This window comes from Varroa destructor, unplaced genomic scaffold (assembly GCF_002443255.2).
Source record: "Varroa destructor unplaced genomic scaffold, Vdes_3.0 BEIS01000003.1, whole genome shotgun sequence".
NCBI classification, from domain to species: Eukaryota; Metazoa; Arthropoda; class Arachnida; order Mesostigmata; family Varroidae; genus Varroa; species Varroa destructor.
The window spans coordinates 40,624,042-40,648,950 of record NW_019211456.1 but is presented as its reverse complement, the minus strand read 5'-3'; the positions used below and the strand labels follow the sequence as shown (position 1 = coordinate 40,648,950).

At 40.2% G+C, this 24,909-nt stretch overlaps 1 protein-coding gene across 1 annotated transcript in view; it reads left to right on the top strand.

Moving 5' to 3' along the window:
• Positions 1–24,619, top strand: part of LOC111247626 (uncharacterized) — a 46,063-nt gene extending 21,444 nt beyond the window's left edge. The window contains exon 9 of the mRNA XM_022798808.2: positions 23,050–24,619. Coding sequence (XP_022654543.1) covers positions 23,050–23,189 — 140 coding nt within the window. The 3' untranslated portion in view covers positions 23,190–24,619. The remainder of the gene's footprint in view (positions 1–23,049) is intronic.
• The last annotated feature ends 290 nt before the right edge of the window (positions 24,620–24,909 follow it).

The following is a 24,909-nucleotide window of genomic DNA, read 5'->3' as shown; positions in this document are numbered from 1 at the left end:
AGGAGCGGTCTGCTTGGCTATAGGGCGGAACTGAAAGCGGTAGCGGACCGCGGCGATGGTCGTTGGGTGGCGGTGCTAAGGGTAAATTTTCTCTGTGTTGGAGAGGCACTTCGATGAGAATTCGCGCGTCCCTAATCCTACGCCTGCCTCGCTTCAGTAACTCTATTGACGGACGAAACCGGACGAAGGAAAAAATACAACGTGGGGAAGGTAAAGGGACAGCCGGCCAAACGGCATGAGGACAACGGAAGTCCGTTGACACTAACAAAGATGACCGCGTTTCCTGGCTGTTACGTCGAATAGTCCGCTCTCCAGCCTCGACTGAAGGATAATTATCGTCCGATCACATAATTCGAAGCATAGTTAATATGAGCATGCATACGATGCATATTGACACTAAAAGTGGTTTTGATTACTACGATTAGAGTAGGCCAATGTTTGGTTGGAGTTTGCCAATGGACACGTCGTTCTCATAACGAATCATTTTAACTTGATACCATATTATCGGATAAGTTTCAGTATTATTTGCAAGTAAGATAATCAAATCAGTCGAGCCGGTGTAGCAATTTGTTCCCACTGAGTCAGTACATATCGATTTTAATCTTCCGCTGAAATGAAATTGCCGCTATTTTAAGGAAAAATTTCAGGACACGTTCTTTCTTTAACAAAGGAATAGCACATTATAAACTCGATAGTTATTGTCATGAAAATATTGAAAGCCATACACCAAGTAGAAGCAGGACTTATAAGACCAGTGATGCCAACCTCCGTGGCCTGGATCGAGAAGTTGTTCCTTAAATTATTTTCTCTAACGACGAGGAAGTGGCAAAGCCTTTCATCACGAACTACCTTCGCGAAATTAGGACTCAAATATCAGTACTACGCGAATGTTTAGCGACCTATATGCGCGCACAATATATTAATTCGGATACAACTAAAGAATTATATGATATTTCATCAAATTCTGACAACCATGAGTACCACGCTTCATATGGGAATATGAAATTAGAGGCCTCTATGAAGCACTACAGCCGGATCTTCGTAGAATACTGCCCCAGTTAAGGTCTGCTATCCTGCATGCACAGTGTTGTCGCAAATGTTTCAAGGTTAACACACTGCGTATCGTGTCTTTTACACGCCGAACGGTCTATCTATTGGACGTACTGCACGCCTTTACTAGTTTTGCCTTTCACATAGATCTTGATATCATTGGTGTACGTGTCTGACAGTGGCCTATTTTCAGTAGCCTTCGTTCTACTGTGACGAATGCAATTATGTACTCAAACAAAACCCAATTGCTTCAAAACAATTATTCAACATTGAAATTTGCTAGTATCATTCTGTGTTATATTGTTTGCAACATTCTGCTTCCTTAATGCTAAAATCGAAGAGCATAAAGAGTCCAGGATCGTATAAAAGCCACCTTTGAATTCTTAGGCAGATATCTTAGCTTTCGGATAAAGAATACTTATGGTACTGAAACAAATTCTCATGCAGGAAAAAACGCGTTGAAACCTTGTTTCAGCTTATCTACGTCAGTGCTTAGATCTTGAACGACTGCTGAGCTCTAGTTCATTCAGAGCGATCGTAGGCCAAACAAAACTTGCTAATTGCTAAGGAACGTTCAGGCTGGGTATCGAAGCTCGAACCAACTGTTGATATAAATTAAACCTGCATTAATTGGTTCCCAGTCAAATGGATTAAGTGTGCCCAGCTGAGAGCTCGTATGATACATGTAACACGCACCTGGTTCATTATTGGCCGCCTGGTAGTATTGCTTTTGGTGAACTTATTGAAAAGACTACAATACTATGTAAACGTAGGAATATCAAAATTAAGCGATAGCTTTTTAAGTGCGTTATTTGCTCCTTTACTTATTAAACGAACACTACAATTAGGCTAAGATGATCAAGTGAATAGAGTAAATTATCTATTAGGGATCTCAGACTACCGCGTACATCGTAACAGAGAGATAATGATCGGATACCGAGTAATGATTAGAGCAAAAATAGAGCAATAAGCAAACCAGAACTAGAAAACGTGAATTTAGGACCTGAAGGCAACGCGAAAGCCAAGTTTTACAACAATAATAAGGAAAATCATATTTTTTTTCGTATTGACGCAAGTTGTGTAATTCTGTGTAGCTGGTTGAATGCAACGAAGCAGCCGTCAGTCATCCACCACCAGGCCAGGATATGTTGTGCTCGCTATGCCTGCTTGTGCCCTAATGACGTTACAGAAATTGCCGCTCTTCTCTAAGATAGTGTTTGAATTAGTAGTTAGTATTGACTGACACGTTGACGCTTGCTCTACAAGTTTCGCATTCTAAGTAAGAAAGAAGTTAATCGACCGCTAAGGTACAGCTTCTTGATAATCCACACCTTGATTTGACCTCATTTATATGGGTTTTGAGCCTGTATGAAGTTCCTGTCTTGCAAAACGCCATATCAAAGATTATGGGGGTCGAACGAGTGTCAAATCATTAAATGGTACAAGTATTGGCACGATGCTTTGTACAACCGGCTAAAAGTACTAAAAAATTCTGATCCAGAACGTGTCGCCTGCACGACTAGCGATTTTAGCAATCAACTCAGCCGACAAATGGCGTTACAGGGTATGCGCAGTGCCAACATCAGACTAATCAGCAGAACAAGACGTGTGTGCTAAACAATAAGTTAACTGGTCTCGTGACGTTCATCAAATAATAGAACTGGAGGTGCAAATATCAAACCTATAAGCGAACCTGAAATATGTGACATCGGTAATGGAGCCTGACTGTGAAATGTAAGACACTCCCGAGATATTTCGGGACGCTACGGAAACCAGCGCTAAGGATCGACGATAATATAGTACAGCCCCTCAGCACCGTGCTGACAGATTTTTCTAAATAAATGTCTGTGATCATTTGTGCGGCCCTGAGAACAAACCTCGATAGTGTCGCTGGCGAAGCAGAGAAGTATATTGACAGTATCGATAGACTAGTCGCGGTAGTTTTATAAGCAGGTTATCATGAATGCATCAGATTCAGTAAGATGGGGAATTTTTCGGAGACGTTAATTATCCCGCGCCCAGGGTCAGAAGTCTATTTGCTCTCTATTGCCCTCGTCGGCCAGGGCTACAAAGCGTTTAATAACTGTAAATCAAGCAATTCAAGAGAATACGAAATGTTTCGCGCTCCACATTACCACGCCCGGTCACCGAAAGTGGACTGTATAACTGTACAATACAGGTGAGATGGCCGGAAAGGTAACCTACAACATTTTTGGGGGAATAAAGTCTCGTTTAGGCATGAGAATCGTGACAACCGAAAAACATGTTCACCCGAGGGCCATCGGTGACAACGATACGAGCAGACGAATGAACATCAGACCCCGGCAGCTCAACCGGAGTCGCAGAGCCGAACATTCCAGTACCCGGATCACCTTCAAAGAACGAGTTAGCACCAAGCGAAGCCACCGTTGAAGAACCGCCGTTTCCCACAGGTCGCACTCGTCCCAGCGGTAGGATGCTTCGTGAAGAAGGCTCTGACAGGCGACCGAAGTGCCGGTTCCTATACGTAACATCATGAGTCATCGCAATCGCTCGCGAGATGGGTCATGGAGCTTGCAGGGAGCCGGACCCTGGCAAGATGCCAAAAATTATATAGGGGAACTGTGAGAGTATCGCAACTCTAGTGCTCCCCCTCGTAGGCCCCAGACAGTATAAGTATTTGCGTGCTAACGGAGACTTGGGCAAACAGCCCTTTCACTTACCGCGTTTCTATTCCGTGCACTGCACTCCAATGAAGAATAACGGACTTGGCGACTCTAATGAAGGCATCCCCGTTTTTTGCAGTCATAAGATAAGAGACTTCGCGCCGTATTTAGTAAAGAATAACGTCATTGGCTGGCGTGGCCAGCGACTAAATCTCGTAGCGGCTTATGTTTGGCCGGCTGGTTCGGAAACAACGCACGTACTGCTGGAGAAACTCGTCAGTAGATGCAATCTAATTTTGCCTCTCTTCACTGCCAGCGACTTCAACGCCCGTTTCGTCCAGCTACACTCTAGCTACATTACGGCCATGCTACTACACTAGGCCATTTTAGACATGCTCGTGGAGTTTGGTAGCTGGATAGTCGATCTCACATCGATACGGACTTTCCTAAGACATGCAGGAAGTTTGGTCATTGATATGTTTGCGGCGTGCGTAACTTGGGATAGGATGAAGTTTCAAGGTGAAAGTAATTATTTGTAAAAGCGCACAAGCATTGTTGCTTACATACTAATGGCGATGGACCCGACTGCCCAGGTTGCACCTGTGTAGATTGTCAAACGCCAAGCTTCATCGTGCTCCTGGAACGCATCCACCAAGTTCCCCCTCTACTTGTCAAGGTGCGTGCTGAAACTCATGCGCCGAATCTTTGAAATTTTCCAGTCTACAGTACAACTTTATTGCCTTTCTTGGAAGCATAGGCAGTGGTTCAATTACCTTTGCCGCCTTGCCGGGAAGATTAGGCTTACAGCTAAAATATAGTCCGAGCACCCATTTTCAAAACGATCTGTAGAAAAACGTATGCATAACAAAAAGTAGCAATACGTTAAAAGAGTGGAGACCCGTTTAATCGTCAATGAAGAGCGCTAACTATACGAGAGGCCAACAATCATCAGCGGTTTGGCTAATCAACTCACCTTAAATAACCCTTCGTTCCTCATATATTGTCAAGGGATACGATAGCATACGAGATGCCTTTTTCGCCGCAGTGAGGGCAGGCGGATCTCAATACAACGCAATACCCTTCAGGAATACTTTACAGTGTGGAATTTAATGCCAGGTCTTAGGAACTTGCGCAAAAAGAAAGCTGCCGGTCCAAATAGAGTCTGCAACGAACATCTCAAATTCACCGCAATTCTGGAGCCGTGTTGGACAGCACAATTTAATAAATGTTTATATAATGGTATATTCTCAGCCCAGTGAAGGCACATCCGTGTTGTCATGATGGCCGTGAATAACCGTGAAAAAACAGGTGACTGTTATAATCTGCTCTCAGGTTTGCTAACCAAAAGACCGAACAGCTACTTAGAAAGCATACACACCATTCTAACGGAGTAACAGGATTCCGGAAAGAACGCTCTATAGAAGCAGCGTGAAGAATCCTGATGGCTGACATCAAGCACTGGTTACGCCGCGTATAGCTGACTGCGTATAGCAATGACTGAACCCTCGCCCTGCACACAGAAAACTAAACCGGCTCGAGGGGGCAACCAAAGCCCACTCTTATTCTCGATATTGTTGAAGGGCTTCCCTGATCAAATATGAGGGTCAAGAAGATCAGTCGAAGTCATCTTGTATGCTTTATATATATAAAGCCCTAACTCTGCTATCCGCGGCAATTACAAATTTAAGACTAATCCCAAGTCTAACTGGAACTTTAGAAGGAAAAGCAGGACAAAAGCCAGTGGCACTCTGCATTTTGGCAGGTCATCTTTTCCCTGTGTGAACCGGTTTTTGTAATTGAGGTTGCTCTTTCTTTGCGAACTTTTGCCCACGTTGCTAAAAATTGTAGGAAGGCGGTGTTGATCCCACAAACGATCAAATCGTCTCATCGCTTATCCCTCGCAAGCACGCTCAGCTTGTTTAATCTTAACGTACCTCCGATCGCGATGTATGGGATACGCACCATGTGAGAATATCTCAGAACAGGGAAACTTCAAGCAATTAAATGGCATGATAGCCTCATTTCCTCAAATGAGCACTGAGACAACGCATAGTGACGCGAAGTCGCCTCGCGTAGCCCCTAACCGACTTACCAGTGCTGTTCGAGGGCCTACGTTGCTGATTTGAGATCCCAGAAATGAAAGCCTTCAGGAGAAGCTTTTGGAAGCGGAAGCAAAAATTCGCGGAGATTGATTGAATATTTCTTGGTTTCGGGTGCGACTAAGAACGAGTGAAAGGCGACGAACCGGTTGAACACACATGTTGTCTCTCGCTTGGCCGTTATGGATTTCACCGTAGATTCTACTAAGTTTCCGTGAGCCAATAGAAGTAGATACTCTAGATTCAGGGAAACTGTGATAGATGTCATACCGTTTGTTGCTTCCGAGTACCATCTCTAGAACACTTAGCGAAACCCTCAAATGATCTCTATAAACTTGATTCATGTAACCCTCATGAAGCAAACTGCTTTGCATGGTTGTATATAGCCTCTCTGACGTTGAGATATCCTATGCTTATAATTTTTTTTAAAGTTTTCAGTTATTACTAGCAAAGGTCGATAAATAAAATTTTATATATCGATACTGCAGGTGCAAGGTGTGTAGTTCCCTGCACCCATATAGCTTTTAGCTTGGTTATATATAGGTATAAACCTGTCAGTTGGTTAATCTGCGCTCAAGATAAGCACACTAATTTGCCCCGGGGGCTATCCAGCTCTATGCCCTTCTGACTCGGGTATTATATTCACCGCCGCAATGCATGACTCGCCTCCAAAAATGCATCAATGTCGCACGCCCGTGAGTCGGTTAGGATTTGTTTACCGCGTAGAGGTAACTCTACAAACGGTATGCAATATCTGCATAGCAATGAAAATGATATTTTCAATTTCTATTGTTCTACTTAAAACCTCTTCTATTTTTCTACTAATTCAGCTCGAGTCTTGCGCGCGTTTCTGTACTGCATAATTCTTCCCTGTATTCTATTTAAAATGTTTGTATAAATAGAGAACATCGCATATGAACTAAAGGACGATCCATCAATAACTTTCGCTCGATTAGACCATTTTCGGGATATCATTCCTTGAAAAGTGAAACAATTTTTCAGTAGCTGAACTCTTTGTGCAGAGCTCATTTAGAGTAGCATCTCGGTTCTTTCTGGGTAACCTAAACTACTTACTACTAAGGTATTAGTTCGAAAAAGTTAAAAAAGGTAGGTATAATGTAGGGTGGGAGACGTAAAAAAAACTAAAGAAAATATATAATGTAAAAAAAATGGTTTGTTTTTATTAATTTTGTAATTAATGATGTAGGTTGATAATTACGAGCAAGAGAATGAAATCAGGAAAGTTATAGCACACAACTGCCGTGGACGAAAAAACTATGGAATCGAAACCTGCGTGTATGTATGCGATATATAGAAAATTATGAGTGATTCATATAAGCGTTTTGCACAAGTTGCATCTGAATAAAAATAGATATTTAGATAAAATTTTTGATGTAGGTCGATAGGTTATGCCTGGCGGACCTGTCTAATCAATAAAACTATCATTCGCTTCGATCACGATTCTGATTCACTCGTAAGGTCGTGTTAAAGCTCTCCATGTTTTGACCTAGGAATTCGATTTTACCCTTTATGGGACACCTTTAGGTTATGGCCAGTCACGCTTACATACAGGGCGTATATTTTGTCATCTCTGAAAAATCGAAGAGAACCTGCCGTTGCGTAGGTGAGCGTATTCAGAAACAAACAACACCAATCAGATTTTTTCTCACTTCACGGCTTTCGTAGGTTTTATCATTGGCTTTAATGGTGCGTCGACCTAAGGTAGTTAAGAAGCGTTTTGGAAAAAGGATAATTAGACATGATTTCCTTTAGCGTCTAAGAATATTAAGTGATCAGGACGTTACGGAATCCTTGCAGCTGTTTTTCTGTCGTATTCCCCGTATCCTGGAAAGCCTGTTTTACGTTACGTCAGCAACTGAGTAGTGGGTCAGAACACCGCGAATTGCCAATTTCAAGCGAATTAAAGAGATAATAATTTTTATGGAAAGTTCGTCCAAAGTGAACACGTTAGACAATGGTTGCTAGCTAATATTTGCTCACTTGAATTTGACGACAAATCCTCTAGCTCCGCTAAGTAACGATTTTGAATTTTTCTAGAAAAGGAAGGGGCTACCAAATACGACACGTCTATATGTGTATCCTCACGGGCATGCACAGCCATTATCTGTTGATTGTTTTTTTACCCCTTGGCCTTTTCATCTGAAGTTTTACATTCTAAACATTTTGCCACAACGATAAAAAGCGTGGGAAAATAATGCGACGGAACCTTGGAAGAAAACGCCTCTTCCGCTTTCGACATTTTTGCTCTATATGGAAGAGTAATATGAAATTTATCCGCAACGAAATCCTTTGCCGTATTTTCGTCGAAAGGTGATTGTTTGACGCTCTATTGTGGGGCTCTGCTTCCTTTCTGAGCCATCATAATTTAGAACATCGCACAGCTTTCACCGTGGCTACATTTGATGGGTTGTTGGCAAATCATAGCCAATTGATATCATATTAGTAACATGTAGTGTGCAGTTTAGCGTTTGACGCACACAACAGAAAAAAAAAACGTGCTACTATATCTATAGAAACGTAATAAGAAATTATTAAAAAGTGTCGGTTTTTTCGATGTAGTATATTCGGACAACGTACGTAAGCAAACGTTATTATTGCGTCGGCTTGTGGATACTAATCGAGGAGGACATTTTCTGAAAATAATTATGATAATGTTGTTTATCGGTAATCTTTTTTTACGGTAAGATTTTTCTTCGGATAGCTTCTATTTCCGATATGCTCACTTAACTTTCTACTCGAGTCTCTAATACATTCTGTTTAATAGAAATGGTATTCGTAAGGAAAAATGGAGTCATATTTTTTAACTACTAAAGAAAAAAGTCGCTGATGTTTCATCATATAGATTTGAGAAAGAGCTCACTGAGAAGTTTCACAGTCGATCATATCGATAGTTTGTGCGATTGTTAAGAAGCATTCACAGTATATATAAATGCAACTGGTGCCTTTAGTAGTCTCTGTTCTAGAAGTTTTAAATAGGTACAAATAAGAACAATAAAATTATTCGAAAAAAAGCATCGTAACCTTTCAAAAAATAGAGCACTTGTAATATCTAGAAAAAAAAAAAAAAAATAATATATATATATATATATATATATATATATATATATATATAATCTGATAATATTTGATGAAAAAGGTATTGAAAACATATCGTACATTTAATAGAAATGCTTGCAGCATGCTTTCGAGAAATGGTCAAAAAGTGAATTTGGTAAGGTATTATTTTGTCTTTAATATTAAGAGGTTTTTTAGAGGAGTCTTTTTCATGCATTCTTATAAAGGCTCACAATATAGAATGGCTGCTTGCTGCTTTAGTATGAAAAGGATCTATATAGCCATAATGAAAATGGCTCCAATATGGCACTTCCGCTACTTTTGTATCTAATCGTTCATAATGTATGGATATATATACATAATGAAGACGGGCAAAGCTGAGTTAAATACCTATCCGTATTATGGAAAGTAAAGTTAATCCGATTAGTGGATCCGCAACCTAGGCCTAGCCAAAAGGAGCGTGGTTAGGTAGGAAAAACTTAGGTGGGTGCCAAGTCCATAATGACAAAGGTCGTTGCGCCATCACATACTTCGTGCAGGCTGGGGTATTAGTGAATTCTGCAAATTCGGCCACTATAGACATTACCGTAAAAGAAAATAGAGTCGAGATCGATTCTAGAGCGAATAGTAAAGCACTGCTGTAATGAAGCTGAGTCAAGAAACAAAAAAAAAACCTAATAGTAGTGGTCGTTCTTAGTATTTCTACGAAAAACAGCGACTTTAGTATATATTTAATTAGTTAATTACAATTATGAATTGGACTCTCAAAAAAAACTTTATCGATCTGTGCTATGTAGCAGTATTTGGTTCGTTTTGTTATTGGATAATATTAAGGAAATGAGCAAGAAGATTCTAATTGGAACAGCGTCCCTGTAGCGCGCGCGTCCATTTAAGCTCATCGTCATTAACCTAGAAATGAGCAAAACAATTTCAGTAGATCATTGATATATTGAATTATGAAGATGCGTAAGCTACAAGAGTAGTAGATTAGCTTTACGAGTAAACGAAGCATTAAGTGGAAGCTTTCAAGACTCTGCAAAAGCGTCTTGCTTTGAAGATCCTTTCAAGAGAACGAATACTACTGTATTATGTAAGTGTTTTATCAAATACATACATGAAAGATCTGAGAAAAAGAACTGAGGTCGTATTTGAATGTTGTCATGCTATGTTATGCGCTCATAAACACTGCTAGGGTCGAACTGATGCAACCCCATTTACATAACGATATGCAGCTTGAAGTAACTAATAATTTCGTGTTACTCCTTAATATTGACCCAAATTAAATTGAAAAAATGGGCCTTTGTTAAAGCTGTAACACAATTCCAAATTGTAAACGAAAGCCCCTAATAAAGTTTGAGACTGCTATAGAGATATAGGCGGATGATGCATGCAACCAAATAAATAATTCTACCATGGCAAACTAAAGCCCTTTAGAAAATTAATTATTTATGGCCGTCCATGATCTACCAATGGGTACTTTGTATGAATCGTTGTGCAAAGATGGTCACCACGACGCACATTCTACTGATAGGGCTTACTGATTCGTCCCTAGTATGAAGACCAACAGAATAGTTAAACGCAGTGCTTTATGTGCACTAGAACTGCAGGATTGCCCCTTATCATCGAGCCTTTCTTTCCAGAGGCGTCGACCATTTCGGCCGAGCTTATTATTTACTCACTTGTGTCAAATAGCATTCAAGCTTTTTGACAGAAACATACATTTATAACAGCTTGCTATCAAGATCATTCGCTGAGTATTAATATTCCTCTGCGAATAATGTAAAACATCTAAAGTTCGCTTAACAATAAAGCATAGTCATATTCAAAGGAACACATAGTATATAGTATTGCATATAATGGGAGCTCCACGCAACCAATTGTTGTGTGAGGCATTAACTACAATGTTAAGGTAAAAGATGGCGATAGTAACAGGGAAACCTAACCATAGTTTGGCTAGAAGCGCTAAAAAAGAATAAATAAATTATTAAGATAACTTTTGTTCACGAAACTTAAATTAATTATTAAAATGATTAAAAAGTATACGAATTTATATATATATTGTTGCATGAATGTTAGAAACATTTGATTTCACATCATGTACCTATGTAATGATGCGTTTATGATGTCCAAATCAGTAATAACAATAAATTTAATGATATTATCTGAGCAATTCATTGACAGCAGTGCATCCGCTTCTCTAATTCAGTTATAAAGCTATTTTGCCGGCGTAATCTTTTAGTCAGACAAGGAGCTTTGGAGCCTGCACGCATAGCAAAAATAAGTGTGATCGAAAGCCTCGCGTTTGCCATTTGTGCGCGTGTGATAGATAGGTCTACGTGCTTGTGTCAATCTGAATTTCACGACCATAGGGAGGTACGAATTAGATAGATATACAGAGCAGGTAACGGACTTAGTCTGAGCATTGTGCAGACTCTGTCCTGGCACTGAGTGGTTGACGCAATCCAGATCAGTTCCCATTTCCGTCTCTATCCCAACCGCTGCATCGCTACTCAACCGTCCGTACTATATATTCTACTGGCTCTCTCTCTATCTCTCTCTCTGCTGTTAGATATTACCTCATCTCCGGTCTTAGCGGACTTCGCTTTCTGTCTTCTTGGCCAGGCTGACTTTTACGTGAGCTCTGCCTGTCTACCTGCCGCTGTCTTATGCGACGTTTCCCGCTGCCCATGCAGCCAGCCGATTCCATTTCGGTGTGGCACTCAGTGGTGTTGATTTTGCGGGTGAACCATCGGATCGGCCCTACTCCCTTTGCCTTTCACTTGATATCATTCTCGTTAACCTACACTGCGGTTTGAGACAACAATGAGACAGCAGAGTAGCTACTGATGCTATCGTGTCGCCTTAGGACGAATACGTTTCGTATCCTCAGCGAAGCACCTTCCAGACTTCCCGGCTAGCTTTGGCCTAGCAGCGCACGGAGCTTCTGCAATGAATGGCAGCTGGGGCCGGCATCAGTTCATGTATCTTTGCCAGCCTGTTCCATTCATTCACTTGCGCTACCCCTGCGCGATGCCCTGGGTCGCTTAAGCTGATCTAGAGGAACAATGACGACGCATCCGTTGTGCCGTTCGCCCCATAAAAGGATACCCTGTGAGAAGGATAAAGAGGGCAGCGAAGGCGACTAATCCAATAAAAGATAGTCGGTAAAAAATTGCAAGAATGATAACGCGGCACGAAACAGAAAAACAGAGATTGGCTCGGTCGAGACATGGACGACGTGAATGAAGGCTACGTTACAGGGGCATAAAAGCTTCGAGTGAAAAACTCCATGGGTCACGGTGACACACTGCGGCGGAGCAGGCGAACTCTAAGACAGAGGATCGCTTCCGCAAGCAGTGTAGATGGATCTTGTCTTTCTAGCCACAGCTTGGGAACAAGCGAGTCGAAGTATAGGACAAGTCATGTACCCAATTGGTGTATCTACTGTGGGCGTATATCCACTTGAAGAGAGACGTACAGTGGCTCGCGAAATAAAGAAAAGAAAGAAGGAAAGGCGGACCTAACACAGAGAGTTTGATCGATAGCTATCACTTACCAATATAAACTAACATACCCGATTTGAATGGTCAATAGCTAGTCAATCTATATTGAAGCTTTTCTACAAAGAAGGCAAGTCGAACAAACGTTTTCTGCAAAATTCTTCATTCACACCAACGGTCTCATGTGAAGAAAAAAGCTAAAATAATATTGCAGGAATAGCGTTGTAAGTTGGGTCTTATCATTTGACGTGACGTTGTTGTTGGTCAACGAAGTGGCGGAGATACAACAGATTTGACGTTTGGATAAGTCTTGAAATAAGCATGCAAGGGCGAATAGTCATTTTACACTCAGTTATTGTATACATAGACCTATTTCTTCTAAGAGCGACGTAAACTTTTTTTGTTCAATGCTAAGCACGAACTCGGGTTCGAGACGAGACTACAAAGCCGACGGTGACTATCTCTTTGCCGTTCAGTTAATGACTGACTATAATCAAACAAATTCTAAATAAGAACAGCAAACGAATATAAAAAGACTTACTGTTTTTCGAAGCAGCGATTAAATCACTCGTTTTATTATCATTCGCTGATAGACACAAACAAGTATAAACCGTCTAAGTATTCACAATTGACCCCTCTGAGAATCATTGTCCTTCTTCAATTTGAAAGGTTAACGTGAGGGCAAGTAGGACTAAGGATTTGACCAAATGACTGATCAGACGAATTCTAGTCGGGGCATCTAGCTTCTGTTGGAGCCCCTAATGCGTTTGCTAACCGTTTCAGATGACCCACACAGAAATAAAATACCTACCTTCGCAAATGAATATAATAAGATTCAAAGGGTATGAAATTTGCAAAATTCTAGCTTACCTTTAGACTGCCAGTCTAATAATAATATCGGCTTTCGATAATTTGCAACCGTTTCTATTTGGTCTATTTCATGTTTGTTCGGTGAGCGCCGGCTTCTTGGCATGTGTGTTGTCTAGGGCAATTTTGCCTCCGAAGGGTCCCAGACACGGTGATAGGATGACTGATGATGAGAGATGGCTTACCGTTAAATTTCACGGAGTGTTAGTTGTATAACATGGCCTGAAAGTCTCGTTTTCTGAAGTGTGCATCTAAATGCTAGAGTTCTCAGGTGCTTTGACTCAGAAGGTAATTGTGTGTTTCAAATGGTTGGCTTCAACAAATAAATAAGTCTAGGATATCTCCACTGTGGAGAGTTCCGTGTTGTTGTACACCAAGGTGTGATTGTGTTGAAGCTGGAAAGCGTACTCGAGTCGAACGTTTGCTTATTATCAGTGCTGTGGTTACTAGACAAGTAACTGCTAAACGGAAATACAAAAGAGATCGTCATATTTTTAGGTGTGTGCTAATTAAGCGGAGCAAACCTGTTAAGTTCTGTAATATTACAAAATTTCATTGTTCACTAGATATCAAATGAAGACCAATATCGATTACTAGTAACCGGTCATTAGCAAGCTCATCATTTTTCCAGTTAGGGGTAATGTCTAGGCATTGCAAAAAATAAACCCCTAACAATTGGCTATAGTTAGTACGTACAAGCAGCCATGCACCATATGGACGGCAGAGTGAGCTTTTCAGACGTAATTACTATCCTTAGGCTAAGCAAATTCAGCCGATGGAATATAAATTATAAAATGCTACATTTACGTTAGCTCGGGTCTTGCGCAGTTAGAAATGGGCCGAGAACCTCGTATTTATGGCTAAAGCAATCGAGGATATGCTAAACAACGCTTTCTTTTTTTGTCATCACCATCTATTTGGCTCGTAGGCATATAGCATTAAGTAACTAACAGCCTGCAATAGTATCTGGTTGGATAAGGGCTTCGTGGCTCATCTATACCAGACTCAATAGAATGAAAACAAAACACGACGCCAGCAAGATCGCCTGCCAGTTAGTTCATAGTTGATCGAAGTTAACATCCCGATTAATAATAATGTGTAATCTATTCATGTAGATAACAACAAATAGAAAAAGTTATAATGGCTACACGAAAGAGTTGATAACTCGTTTCTAGCAATTGGCAAATAGTATTCGTACAGTCTTGAAAAAAGACAAAGAAACACTGATAAGAAAATTGTCTGCTTTCGAATTGGAAAATCTATTGATTCGATGAAGATCGCTATTGAGATCTTGCACACGTATAGTCAGTCACCTAGTTATCGGTGAGCAGGTCAACAGTCCGTTGCGTTACTTTAGTACAAAAAGCTGACTTCGCCTATAATTTAGCAATATTTAAAGTGGGCTTATAAGGCTGCATTACCTTCAGACAGATGTGATCAATAATCGAGACGTTCATATAGATTTGTTGTTTCGGCGTATTATTTGTTTTTGGGGTTTGGGCTTAGTGAATTGTTTGGGCTGATCGGACAAGGTGTTACAAAACAACAGGTAATGCGTGTGTGGTGCTATGGAAACGAACAAAGGGAAAAGTCGTTACCGGTAGTTCAAGTGCAGTGGCCGCTACATATTAGCAAGTTGGTCAAAGACTAAGACAAACTAGATTTGATTTACTATTAGCTATATAGCTATAATGTTTCCATATGCTAAAGATATAAAATGATGAGTGCAGGGGATGGAACATCTCAGACCGATAAATTTATAATGTCGATGTCAAAACCGAAATAGAAGCGAACCGATATGCTATGGCGCAAATAATTACCGGTCGTATCAGATAGTCTAACTTTCATCAAATCGTTACCGAAGTGACTGGGCTTTTGTAGAACATGTCAAAATGTTATTGATAACTAAGGACCATCAGGTGTGGCGACTAGCGTATCATTGGCTGCCATCGAGATATATATGTGATTTGGAGAATCAGGCCAATGACTGAGGAAATCCTACAGCTCAGATCGAAGCGCAAAATTAATATTATTCATATTGGGCTTTCAAAAATAGTTTTCATTTACCTTTCATTATCTATTCTGGCTTGTTTGCCTTCCGTTTTACCCTGACGGCGTCCTATAGGTCGTCTCATAACGGAATAATCGGGTGTTATCGACCGGGGTGGTGGCATTGCTAAACTGACTAATTGAAATGGCAATAAAACGGAATTAATAAGATCTTCTTGTTGTCTCATGCCTTTACAGTCGTCATGAAGGTCATCCAGATGTTGATAGGATGACTGTCCTCTAAAAACCCTATTATACCTTCACATTATTCTTTTTGTATTAATCAGAAGATGAATTGTACTTCAGGGTAACTTTGTGCAATCTTAATAAGAAATTGATTCCATTAGTCAGTTGTCTGCATAGAAAATCTGCTAACGATGCCGTTAAAATATAATCCAGTATATGCCCTAGATTAAAAGGAACCATTGTCGTTTATTGTTCATATTTCCAATTTAGGAGGGTACGGTTTTTATGACCTCTTGACGTCAATGAGGTGACAAAATCGTCGAATTCTTTTGTCATTTTTATTATGTGCGTTAGAAAATTTCTGGCCGAAGACATCACTAATCGGAATCGTAAACCTTAGTGTAGTCTGATGGCGCAGGATCCGGGCTTCACGGCAGACGCATTAAAATCTCCCATCTAGGTTCCCTCTATTTTTGCCGAGTAGCTGACGATATATGTATTTCTTTTAATGACTTATTGTAATTTGTTTAGTTGTGCACAATAGGGGGTCCGAACCAATCGTCGTCCCGAACGGCAGCAACTCATAATGCACTATTCCTTTCCAATCCCACCGGACATGTAGCATTACCACTTTTGGCGTCTATCTGGACTTGGCCACAGATTATGGTGCGCATTTTCATTTTTCCTAATTTGCACACCGACTGTCGTGTGTGATCCGCTTTTCATAAACCGTAAAGAATCACTTCAAGATTTCGTTGCATTTCTGTAGAGTTTCACAAATGGACATAGGGTCGAGTAACTTTTTTGTAGTTACCTTTCTTCAAATATCTTAAAACTCTTTAGTAATGAATTAATATAATAATTGATAATAATTGAATGTCTACTGTCTTAGCGAAAATTATGGCTACTCATGTGTCAGTCTCGCTCGACTTCCGCGAAGCTTTTCGGTAACCAATCGATCAGTACGAGAAGCATCTTTCACATAGAAACACAAGGAAAATGACACAGCCACGTTTGGTCTGTTCCTTCCGATAACGCAGCTTGACCATAAACAGCATATTTTTTTCACGGGCCTGGGCAGCATTTGTGCTTTTATCGTGCTAAAATTGTAAAATTTAATGAATTTGTAAAGAAATTTCGTTCATCTTAGAGGTTCTCTTTGTTTTGTGTAAAAAAAGACACTCCCACAGTTTTAGCACATCTCGTACTGCAAAGTCTCCAGTTCTAAAATAGCGCCTACGCCGGTCCGACGTGATTCGTATTAATTGAGACATGTAACTTCAAAGCCATCTAGAAAAATGGTCAAAACTTTTTCAGCCAGTATGGCTGAACGTCAACTGTAGTTTTCCTAACACTAGAAATAGGATTGGAAGGCTTCAGGCTTAAAATAAGCGACCTCAACAGGACACAAGTGGCGCTGCATGAAATTCAGGTGTACTGCAGTAACACATCTGGCTCTTATAGTGCTTTATGAAATCAAAAGATCAAGTAAGAACGATGCATCATGTCTAGTTCCGTTGGTTCGTGCTTGGCATCTATATCCTTGAAAGCTTTGAAGAGGCATCGTAAGGTTGGACAGAGTGACTTTTTCGAAAGGAAAATTTCTCTCTCAGATTCAGCTAAGTGGCTAATAACAATGGTTATTTTTTTAGATTAATGCTTCAGATACACGTTTGTTTAGAAGGCGGCAGATGCTCAGATAACCGGCGGGTTAGATAAAGTAGAATGCAATGCAAAATACACATATACATTTTACGGTTTATGATACGGCTGTCTGTAATTGTTCAGCAATTGGAATTAATATCCGTATTTCATTCCTATTGAACGCATATCCGCAAAAACCATTTTCGCATCAGACATGTGAGAAACCAAACTCAAGTGTGACTCCGATAACTGCGGCCGATAAGAGCAATCGCAAGATATGATAGATAAAAATCTCTTGATTTGGCTGTGAATATTTTAGAAAATCAACAGACTCTTGGGCTGAATGTAACATGCCCTATAGGGGCAGCAGCAGCAGCAGCAGCAGCAGCAGCAGCAGCGATAAAGAAACCATCTTTTTGTCACGATAATGCCAACAAGACAAATATGTCCTTGCAGAAACTAATTTGGTCCATTTGAATTAGAATTACATGAGTTCCGGTATAATAAAAAAAACTATTTGCAGATCTCACGCTCAGAATATTTCACTGCCGCTAAGTCGTGCATTACTTAAACTTATACGTAAATTTTATAGGATGATTGCATTTGTGTGCCAGCGATGCGCGAATAGGACCGAGTGTGCAACACACGATAATCTTATATTTGCCCACCCGCGAACAACGTTACTTCTCATAGTTATTAACTAACATCGAGAAAAACGTACACATATGGCAACTTCTCACACAATACAGCGGCAGTGACCACTAAAAAACGAATCATAGGACCAAGTCGATCAGCAACAGCCATAACTACAACGTAATACGGCGACCAAAGAAATTGCGCGAAAATTTTCCTTTTTCGCTCGTCATCAATTTTTGCCAGTGCTTACATTGTTATTAGTGTTACCGCTGTTTTGGGCACGATTTTTCTGCTAGCTGATTGTTATCTGCTCAGCTTCAGAGGTGGTAAGCACCCACACACATTTACACTAGTTCTTTCTCCTCTACGATCCCTAATATCGTTACCATTCAAGCTATACGAGTGAAATGACGATCTTTTCGTTCGTCCAGGTCAAATATTCTGCATTGGCCGAAGAAGCTATTTTTGGCGACGGCGTAGCTTCTCTGTTCAGTGTCAACATCCAGCACTGCTCCCTAAACGAACCAGCGGCAGGCAGCAATCAATAGCAGCTTCGAAGGCTGATCTCAAATAATCGATTAGGTCCTGTTGCAGCCGACGGGGCGCATCCGAGGCCTTATGCCATTCTCTGATGGCTACTGTTGAACCAACAGATTGTGTTGCCCTAAATGTGTGTATCTGTGTGGATGCATGTCTACACTACGGGAAATGATGCTAGAGCCATAGATACACATACGGGCGTATGCCCATGACAAGTAGTATGTTCCGTGATGCCTATGTTGCCTCTCCGTGTTTCAGTTCTCCGCACGCGAGACGAAAGGGGGTAAGGTAGACACAGTGCAGTAATACTCCTTGATAGCAGCGCACGTATTGATCCCGTATAACCCCAAAAATTATGCGTTTACCCTCGTCTACGTGGTCTTACTTTGCCCCCTTTCCCTTTTCCCCTCTCCTTCATATCTTTTTCTCCATGCGACTATGAATTTTATGAGCGTTATTATTGGTATAAGTATGATTGTTGTTATTAAGGAGTCGTTTGTTAGAATTTAATTTTCCCTTGCGGCTGATGCGGCATTGTCGTTCGCTTTCGTACGACGAAGGCGTAAAAAATAGTAAAAAAAAAAAAAAAAAAAGTGTACGCAGAGACATCAGAACCAGTAACGAATCAACGAGATTGTCACCCGAATCGAGCAACGAAACGTATAGACGGAACGTTTATTGTTTCATGACGCTCAGATATTCCCAAGTGAACATTAATGATATAGAATAGTGTTCATTAGCCGTCTTCGTTGCGATCGACATTATTTTGATCATTAGCCGTATGGTTGCTTTTATCACTGATATCTGGTGATACTGGTGATTATCACTGTTTATTTTCAACTATGATTCCGTTATCGTGTCCTAATATCGAAACATCTTTTACTGATCAGCAAAAACCCAGATATCACAATTCAGTATTTACTATATGAATACGATACAGTGTGCATTGTAATATACATTGCGTACGTGCCCTAAACTATGACGAGCTCTGTATATTTTAACTCTGATTTTAGTCGTGTGTCTTATATTATTCCTATCATCTCAATCTGAGATATTTAAACATAAAATTTAATCTTTTTTTTTTTTTTTTTTCTGTTCTAGAAGCTTAGATTTCGGGAGGAGCCTGGGGTGAAAATATCGTTCGTGGTACTGATAGATTGATATAGCATTATTTTGAATTTATATATATCTTATCTTTGTATTATATTTACTTTAAAATAACTGATATATATATCAAGGATTAGCTCCATGTCACGTTACCTTTGTCCCACACAACTTCTCCTACGAATGAACTTCCTCTGATATTCCGCAGCTTTGTTTGTTGTCAGTGTTTCTCGTCGATTAAAAAGTATCACATCGTTGCTTTTGAGTAACATTTAACTTCACTGTGGAACACGGTTAGCTGTGGATTGTACCCCGCGTAGCCCTAGAACGTAATACAGAATTTAATCCAGTGGGTTATTATCTGAATTATCTAATAAATATAGAGAACTTATGGGTAGTATAAGATAATTAATATTTATCCTATTATTTTTGGGCTAATGAATGCAGGTCTTAAAAGGACATCCCCATAACCGTTTGTAGTTTCCTCTTCATATTTAAAACAGTCACAGATAGAACTACATCACGGCGTGAGAAGGACAGATTTAATTCAGTAAAGGAAACTGCTGTGTCATTCTGAACAGAAATAACATGTTCTTAAAACATTTTTGCTTTCTTATTAAAGTTCAGTCGTTAGTCACCATCATCTACTACTGACAATAGGCGCAGATCAGCTCAAATAGAAAATCTAAATTTCGTCGGCACCCCAAAGCTAAATATGTCCATCAACTCGATTCTACGTCATCCTTTTGGTAACTGATGTCGTGATAGGAGTTCCATGAACTTGCAGGACATAAAATTACTATTATTAATGATTGTCCGTTGGTCCTTACCGTTAGCGACACTGAGGGGCTGATCAGCTGAACTTAAAAACGAGGACAATTCGCATTTGTTAGGAGCGCAGAAAGAGTTTAGCGGACCTATTTTTTACGTTCGAGTGTTGTGCTTGAAAGATTCGATCGGGAGTGCGCTCATGTTTATATGCAATAACTCGTCGTATCATATTTGTGTTTTTACGGCTGTAATTGTTGCCAACGACATGTTTATACCCAAACGGTGTACGACGACTGTGTCGATCTAGTAAACTCTATTTACTCGAAGTATATTTTACGCACTTGACCCATAGAAAATTTCGGCCCATCCAAACAAGCAGTTAAGGTCTACATCTACATACCTTATTTAAAACGCTAAATGATTATAGTATGGCTAATGCTATTATCGCTTTAAATAAAATATTTTAATGATAATAGTACTAACACTTAGATCAAAGTAATAGCGCAAGTAGATGAGGTGTGGCGGCCTTAAACTGATATATTTTACTAAATATTTTCCTCATTTATCGATAAAATTGGCTTTTAAACTGTAAAGTGTCCCCGTTGGTCATAACTACCATTACACAGGCAATACGGACGGTCCCCATTATAAGCTCGAGCTCTATTTGTTGACGTCGAATAAAGCAATGAAGAATTGATTGCAAAATGAGATGACTCTTTTAATTGACATTTATCCATACACGGCTTAGGGCCGGTTGCATATAATGTTGGGTCATCTTTTGGCTGAAATGGTCATCAGACCATTTTCTTAGCTATATGAAAGCAGGGATTTGGTAGTAAATGCGCGGGAATTGTTAAAATGCCTGAATTTAGACTTGGAATAGAGCGCCCTGAAGATTGGTAAGATTTGAAAAAAATACTATATTTTGCAATTTTATTACGGTAAAGATGCAAGCGCTGTTCGGATCCATAAATAATTGCGCTGTTTATGATCCGGATGGGTTATTGGAAAAACGGCCCAAATAATGCTTTCACCGCTGTAGTCTTAAAAACTTATATATGAAAATGGTCCTCGTTTATACCGATTATGAAAAAAGTTGATGACATTATTGTAACAGTAGAGCAAGACCGGCATGTGAGTAGCCATGATATATACCAAACATCTGTCACCAAAAAGTTTTGTATAATTGGAAGCTTGACATTTGGGCGCCACACAAATTGACCCAAACGAATTTCCTTGATCGTATATCTATCTATCTTCCAAATTCTACAAAAACGTAACGAAATCGACTCGTTACATACAGCAAGAAAGCGCTAAAAGAAATTATGTCCCAGAAGTCCAGGCTGACGCCAAGGAAGGTAATGCGGTGTGTTTGGCGGAATTGAAGGAAAAGCGTACATTATGTGTATCTAGCGCTCGACAGAGCGAGCTACTTGAACATTTACTGTCAACAGCTGAGAAGATTGTAAAAATGCCATTGAAAAAGACTGACCGGGAAAAGTAAATAGGGAAGACGTCGTCTTCCCCCGTCACGACACCAGACCACAGATATTGTCGGCTACCCAAAAAATGGAAAGAACTAGAATCGGCAGGTTGAATGCATTCGCCGTATAGCCCGAATCAAACTGTTAAAAGTGTTAATGAGATATCAATGTGGGAGGATACAAGAATTACTTGTGACAATTTTGTACCCAGAACATATAGCGATGGGATTATGGTACTACCAGAAATGAGACACAGGGTCCTATTTAGCTTAGCAATATTATCTTGAACTATAAAATGTATCTGCTTTAATGTTGACTTAAAATGGTCAACACGTTTATCTAGACCCAATCTATCTAGCGTCATTTACATAGAACTAGAAGCGACACCACAGTGGCCAAGATCGTCCCATTGTTTACCACAACTGATTCAGATCTTCAATAGAGCCCCTAGAAACTATATATGCGGCACGAAATATGCATTTTAAATGATGAAATCTATGAGAATTATGTGGTCCCTTCTGTCTGTGGCGTTGCTTTTATCACAGGCAATTTCCGTTGCTATAACAATAGTAGTTGTAATACCTTCACTCGATAAATTTCTATTTATCAGCATTTTGACTTGACGCTTCATTTACTATTGTGTAAAAAATCTAAATACAACTTTCATTGCTTAACGAATAAAACAACTTCGTGCAAATCGCATTGCTCAAAGTAGACCACAGTCACTCGCTTTGGGCTGTACAAAGCTGATTTTTACAGAAATTATGTACACACGAGGCACATCGTCGCATCTCTGGGTCTGTTCTGTACTTGGCAAAATAGCTGCATCTTTCAATCCAGCCTGCGTTTGTGTAGCACAGCAAAGTAGGTCAGAAAACCGACCTCATTTCATAGATCGTTATTTCTCCCGAGTTTCTTTTACCCCCTACCTGGATTATTACGGTGTGTCTGCGCTTTAACTCGCTTAGCTACATAATAAAATTATAACCACAACCGCGGCTGATAACCACTATGATATCGTGGACGTTGGCACGTGGTTCGAAAATGATACGAAAGTGTTTTATCTTGAATGTTTCACTTGAGACCTTTGCTAATTCATACAAGCGTCGGCCCCTTTCATTGCAATTATAGTACAACCCGCGCCTCTAGGTAGGGCCATTGGGCGTGTAAGGTAGCACAGAATTATTCTTTTTTCCTGTAAAATATCGTTTACGCGTTATGTGAGCATTTATCGATCTTATCAGGGACTAATCAATGAACAGGTGATCACGAGCAGTCGTGTGTCTTCATATACAGTAATGATATAAATATCCTTTTTCTGTATATATTGTTAGAAAGGTCCATCATCGTAACTATAGCGCAAAGATAATAATATGTAAACAATCTGGCCATATTCCAGACATTGAACCCGCAACCGCAACGCCAGCTTGTTGCGCCAGCGCAGATGGCGATAAGCTCTTCCGTTGTGCTCATTCTAATGCTGAATGGAACCATGCACGACTCAGGGATCCGTCCACAGACCGAACACGCCATTGTTAACGCGTCGTCATTACTGCCGCTGTTGTCGTCGAGTGCTGTTCCACTATGAATTCTGTTAGGACTAACATCGATCGGCGTCAATACCACAAACATTACGATCTCTCCTTAGCTGTGCATTTCGAATTAAAAAAAGAGCAGACGACGAGTCGTTGTGCGCGCTATTTTAAAAGTTCGCCGAGGCCTACTTAGTAGCCTAGCAGATGTACTTTCATTATCGTACTATTATGATCGTATGTTTACTGCTACACCGAAACACGAGAAAAATCATAATAACCAATTCCTTAAGCCGGTCCAGTGGTTTTCTTATTCCAGACTATTCCGTTACTTGCATTTGTTGGCTTTACGGTTCTATTAAAATTCTGGAAAATCGGTACTTATTTTAATAGACAGATGGTGGGTGGAACACGCTTACGGGAAGCTATGCGATTCACGGCGAATGCGTACCGCAAAGCGTTGAAAAAGGCCTTAAAAATTGCCATTGTCCGTTGTTATATACATTTACCACTATTATTATTATTATTATTATAGATACGAATGGCAATAGTGCGCCAAAAAGGATTTGAAAATGCGGCCAAATCCCATCCATCTCCATGAAAGGCTGATTCACTCTCAGTAATTTCGGTTTGCCCGATGTACTCCGGTTGTTGAAGAGGTCAATAGATATAAAACAATTGGCTTGTTTATCCTGAAATAAGACTTAATAGTAGCGTATCGAATGCCGAATTTTAGCAATAAAGAACGTTAGAGGTATCGAAAATGAACACGTGAACACGTACTGTTATCGAGACGACGTGAACAAAGCACCGACCCCGCGTTTCTCACGCGATTCATACCATTTGAAGGCAGAATTTTACGGTACTGAAATCCTACCATAGCGGTGTTCTGGAAATGGTTAGACGCAAGTTCTTCTATAACAACACAGAATATAGCATACAAAGGTAGCGGTATGCTTGGCAATAAATTACGTATTCTCGGTCGAATGATTATGGAACTTGCCAAAGTTAGCTACTATAGCTTACTTCAGCCCCCTGTAATACTAAAGGCTTGAAGAGTATGCCACTTTGGAAGCAGTTGGGAAATGTAATTTGGAATACAACTATCAGCAGAATCCGCGTGTTGAATAAACCCTACACTTATGGCAAATTTCGAAGCGTAAATTGTAACAGAAATGTAACTGGGAGAAAAACGACAATCGTTCGTTTTGGCTAAAGTACTCATTGTGTAGCTTTGGCGGTCTAAAGTGACATGTGTAAAAAGTCTGACTGTTTAGAATTGGCAAAATTAATAACGAACATATAGTAAAACTCGCTGTAAATAGAGTAAAATACATAACGTAACAAACAGAGAGAAGTAGGATACAGTGAACATAGATAAGCCCTATTCAAATACTTATGTGCACTATAACGCGTCTAAATAAACCTAGTTTGTTTGGGCACTATCCGAACGACTGCAAATTTCGTTTAGGTAGAAATGCGTGTTGAAAGCAATGCTCCACGGCAGTGTCAACGTGAACTCGAAACGATCATCCATAGGCTAGATCGCACAGCCTGGTTGGCCTAAGGATTTTGTTTCGAGTAACACTTCAATTGCCATTGGTTAGTTGCTGACTTCTGTGACAATTACGACTGGCATATTGCCGAAATGCTGAAGTTTGAAGTTGAACAAACATTTTCAATACAATATGGCTCCGAATTGGATCGAGCCCGTACGTACAAACATA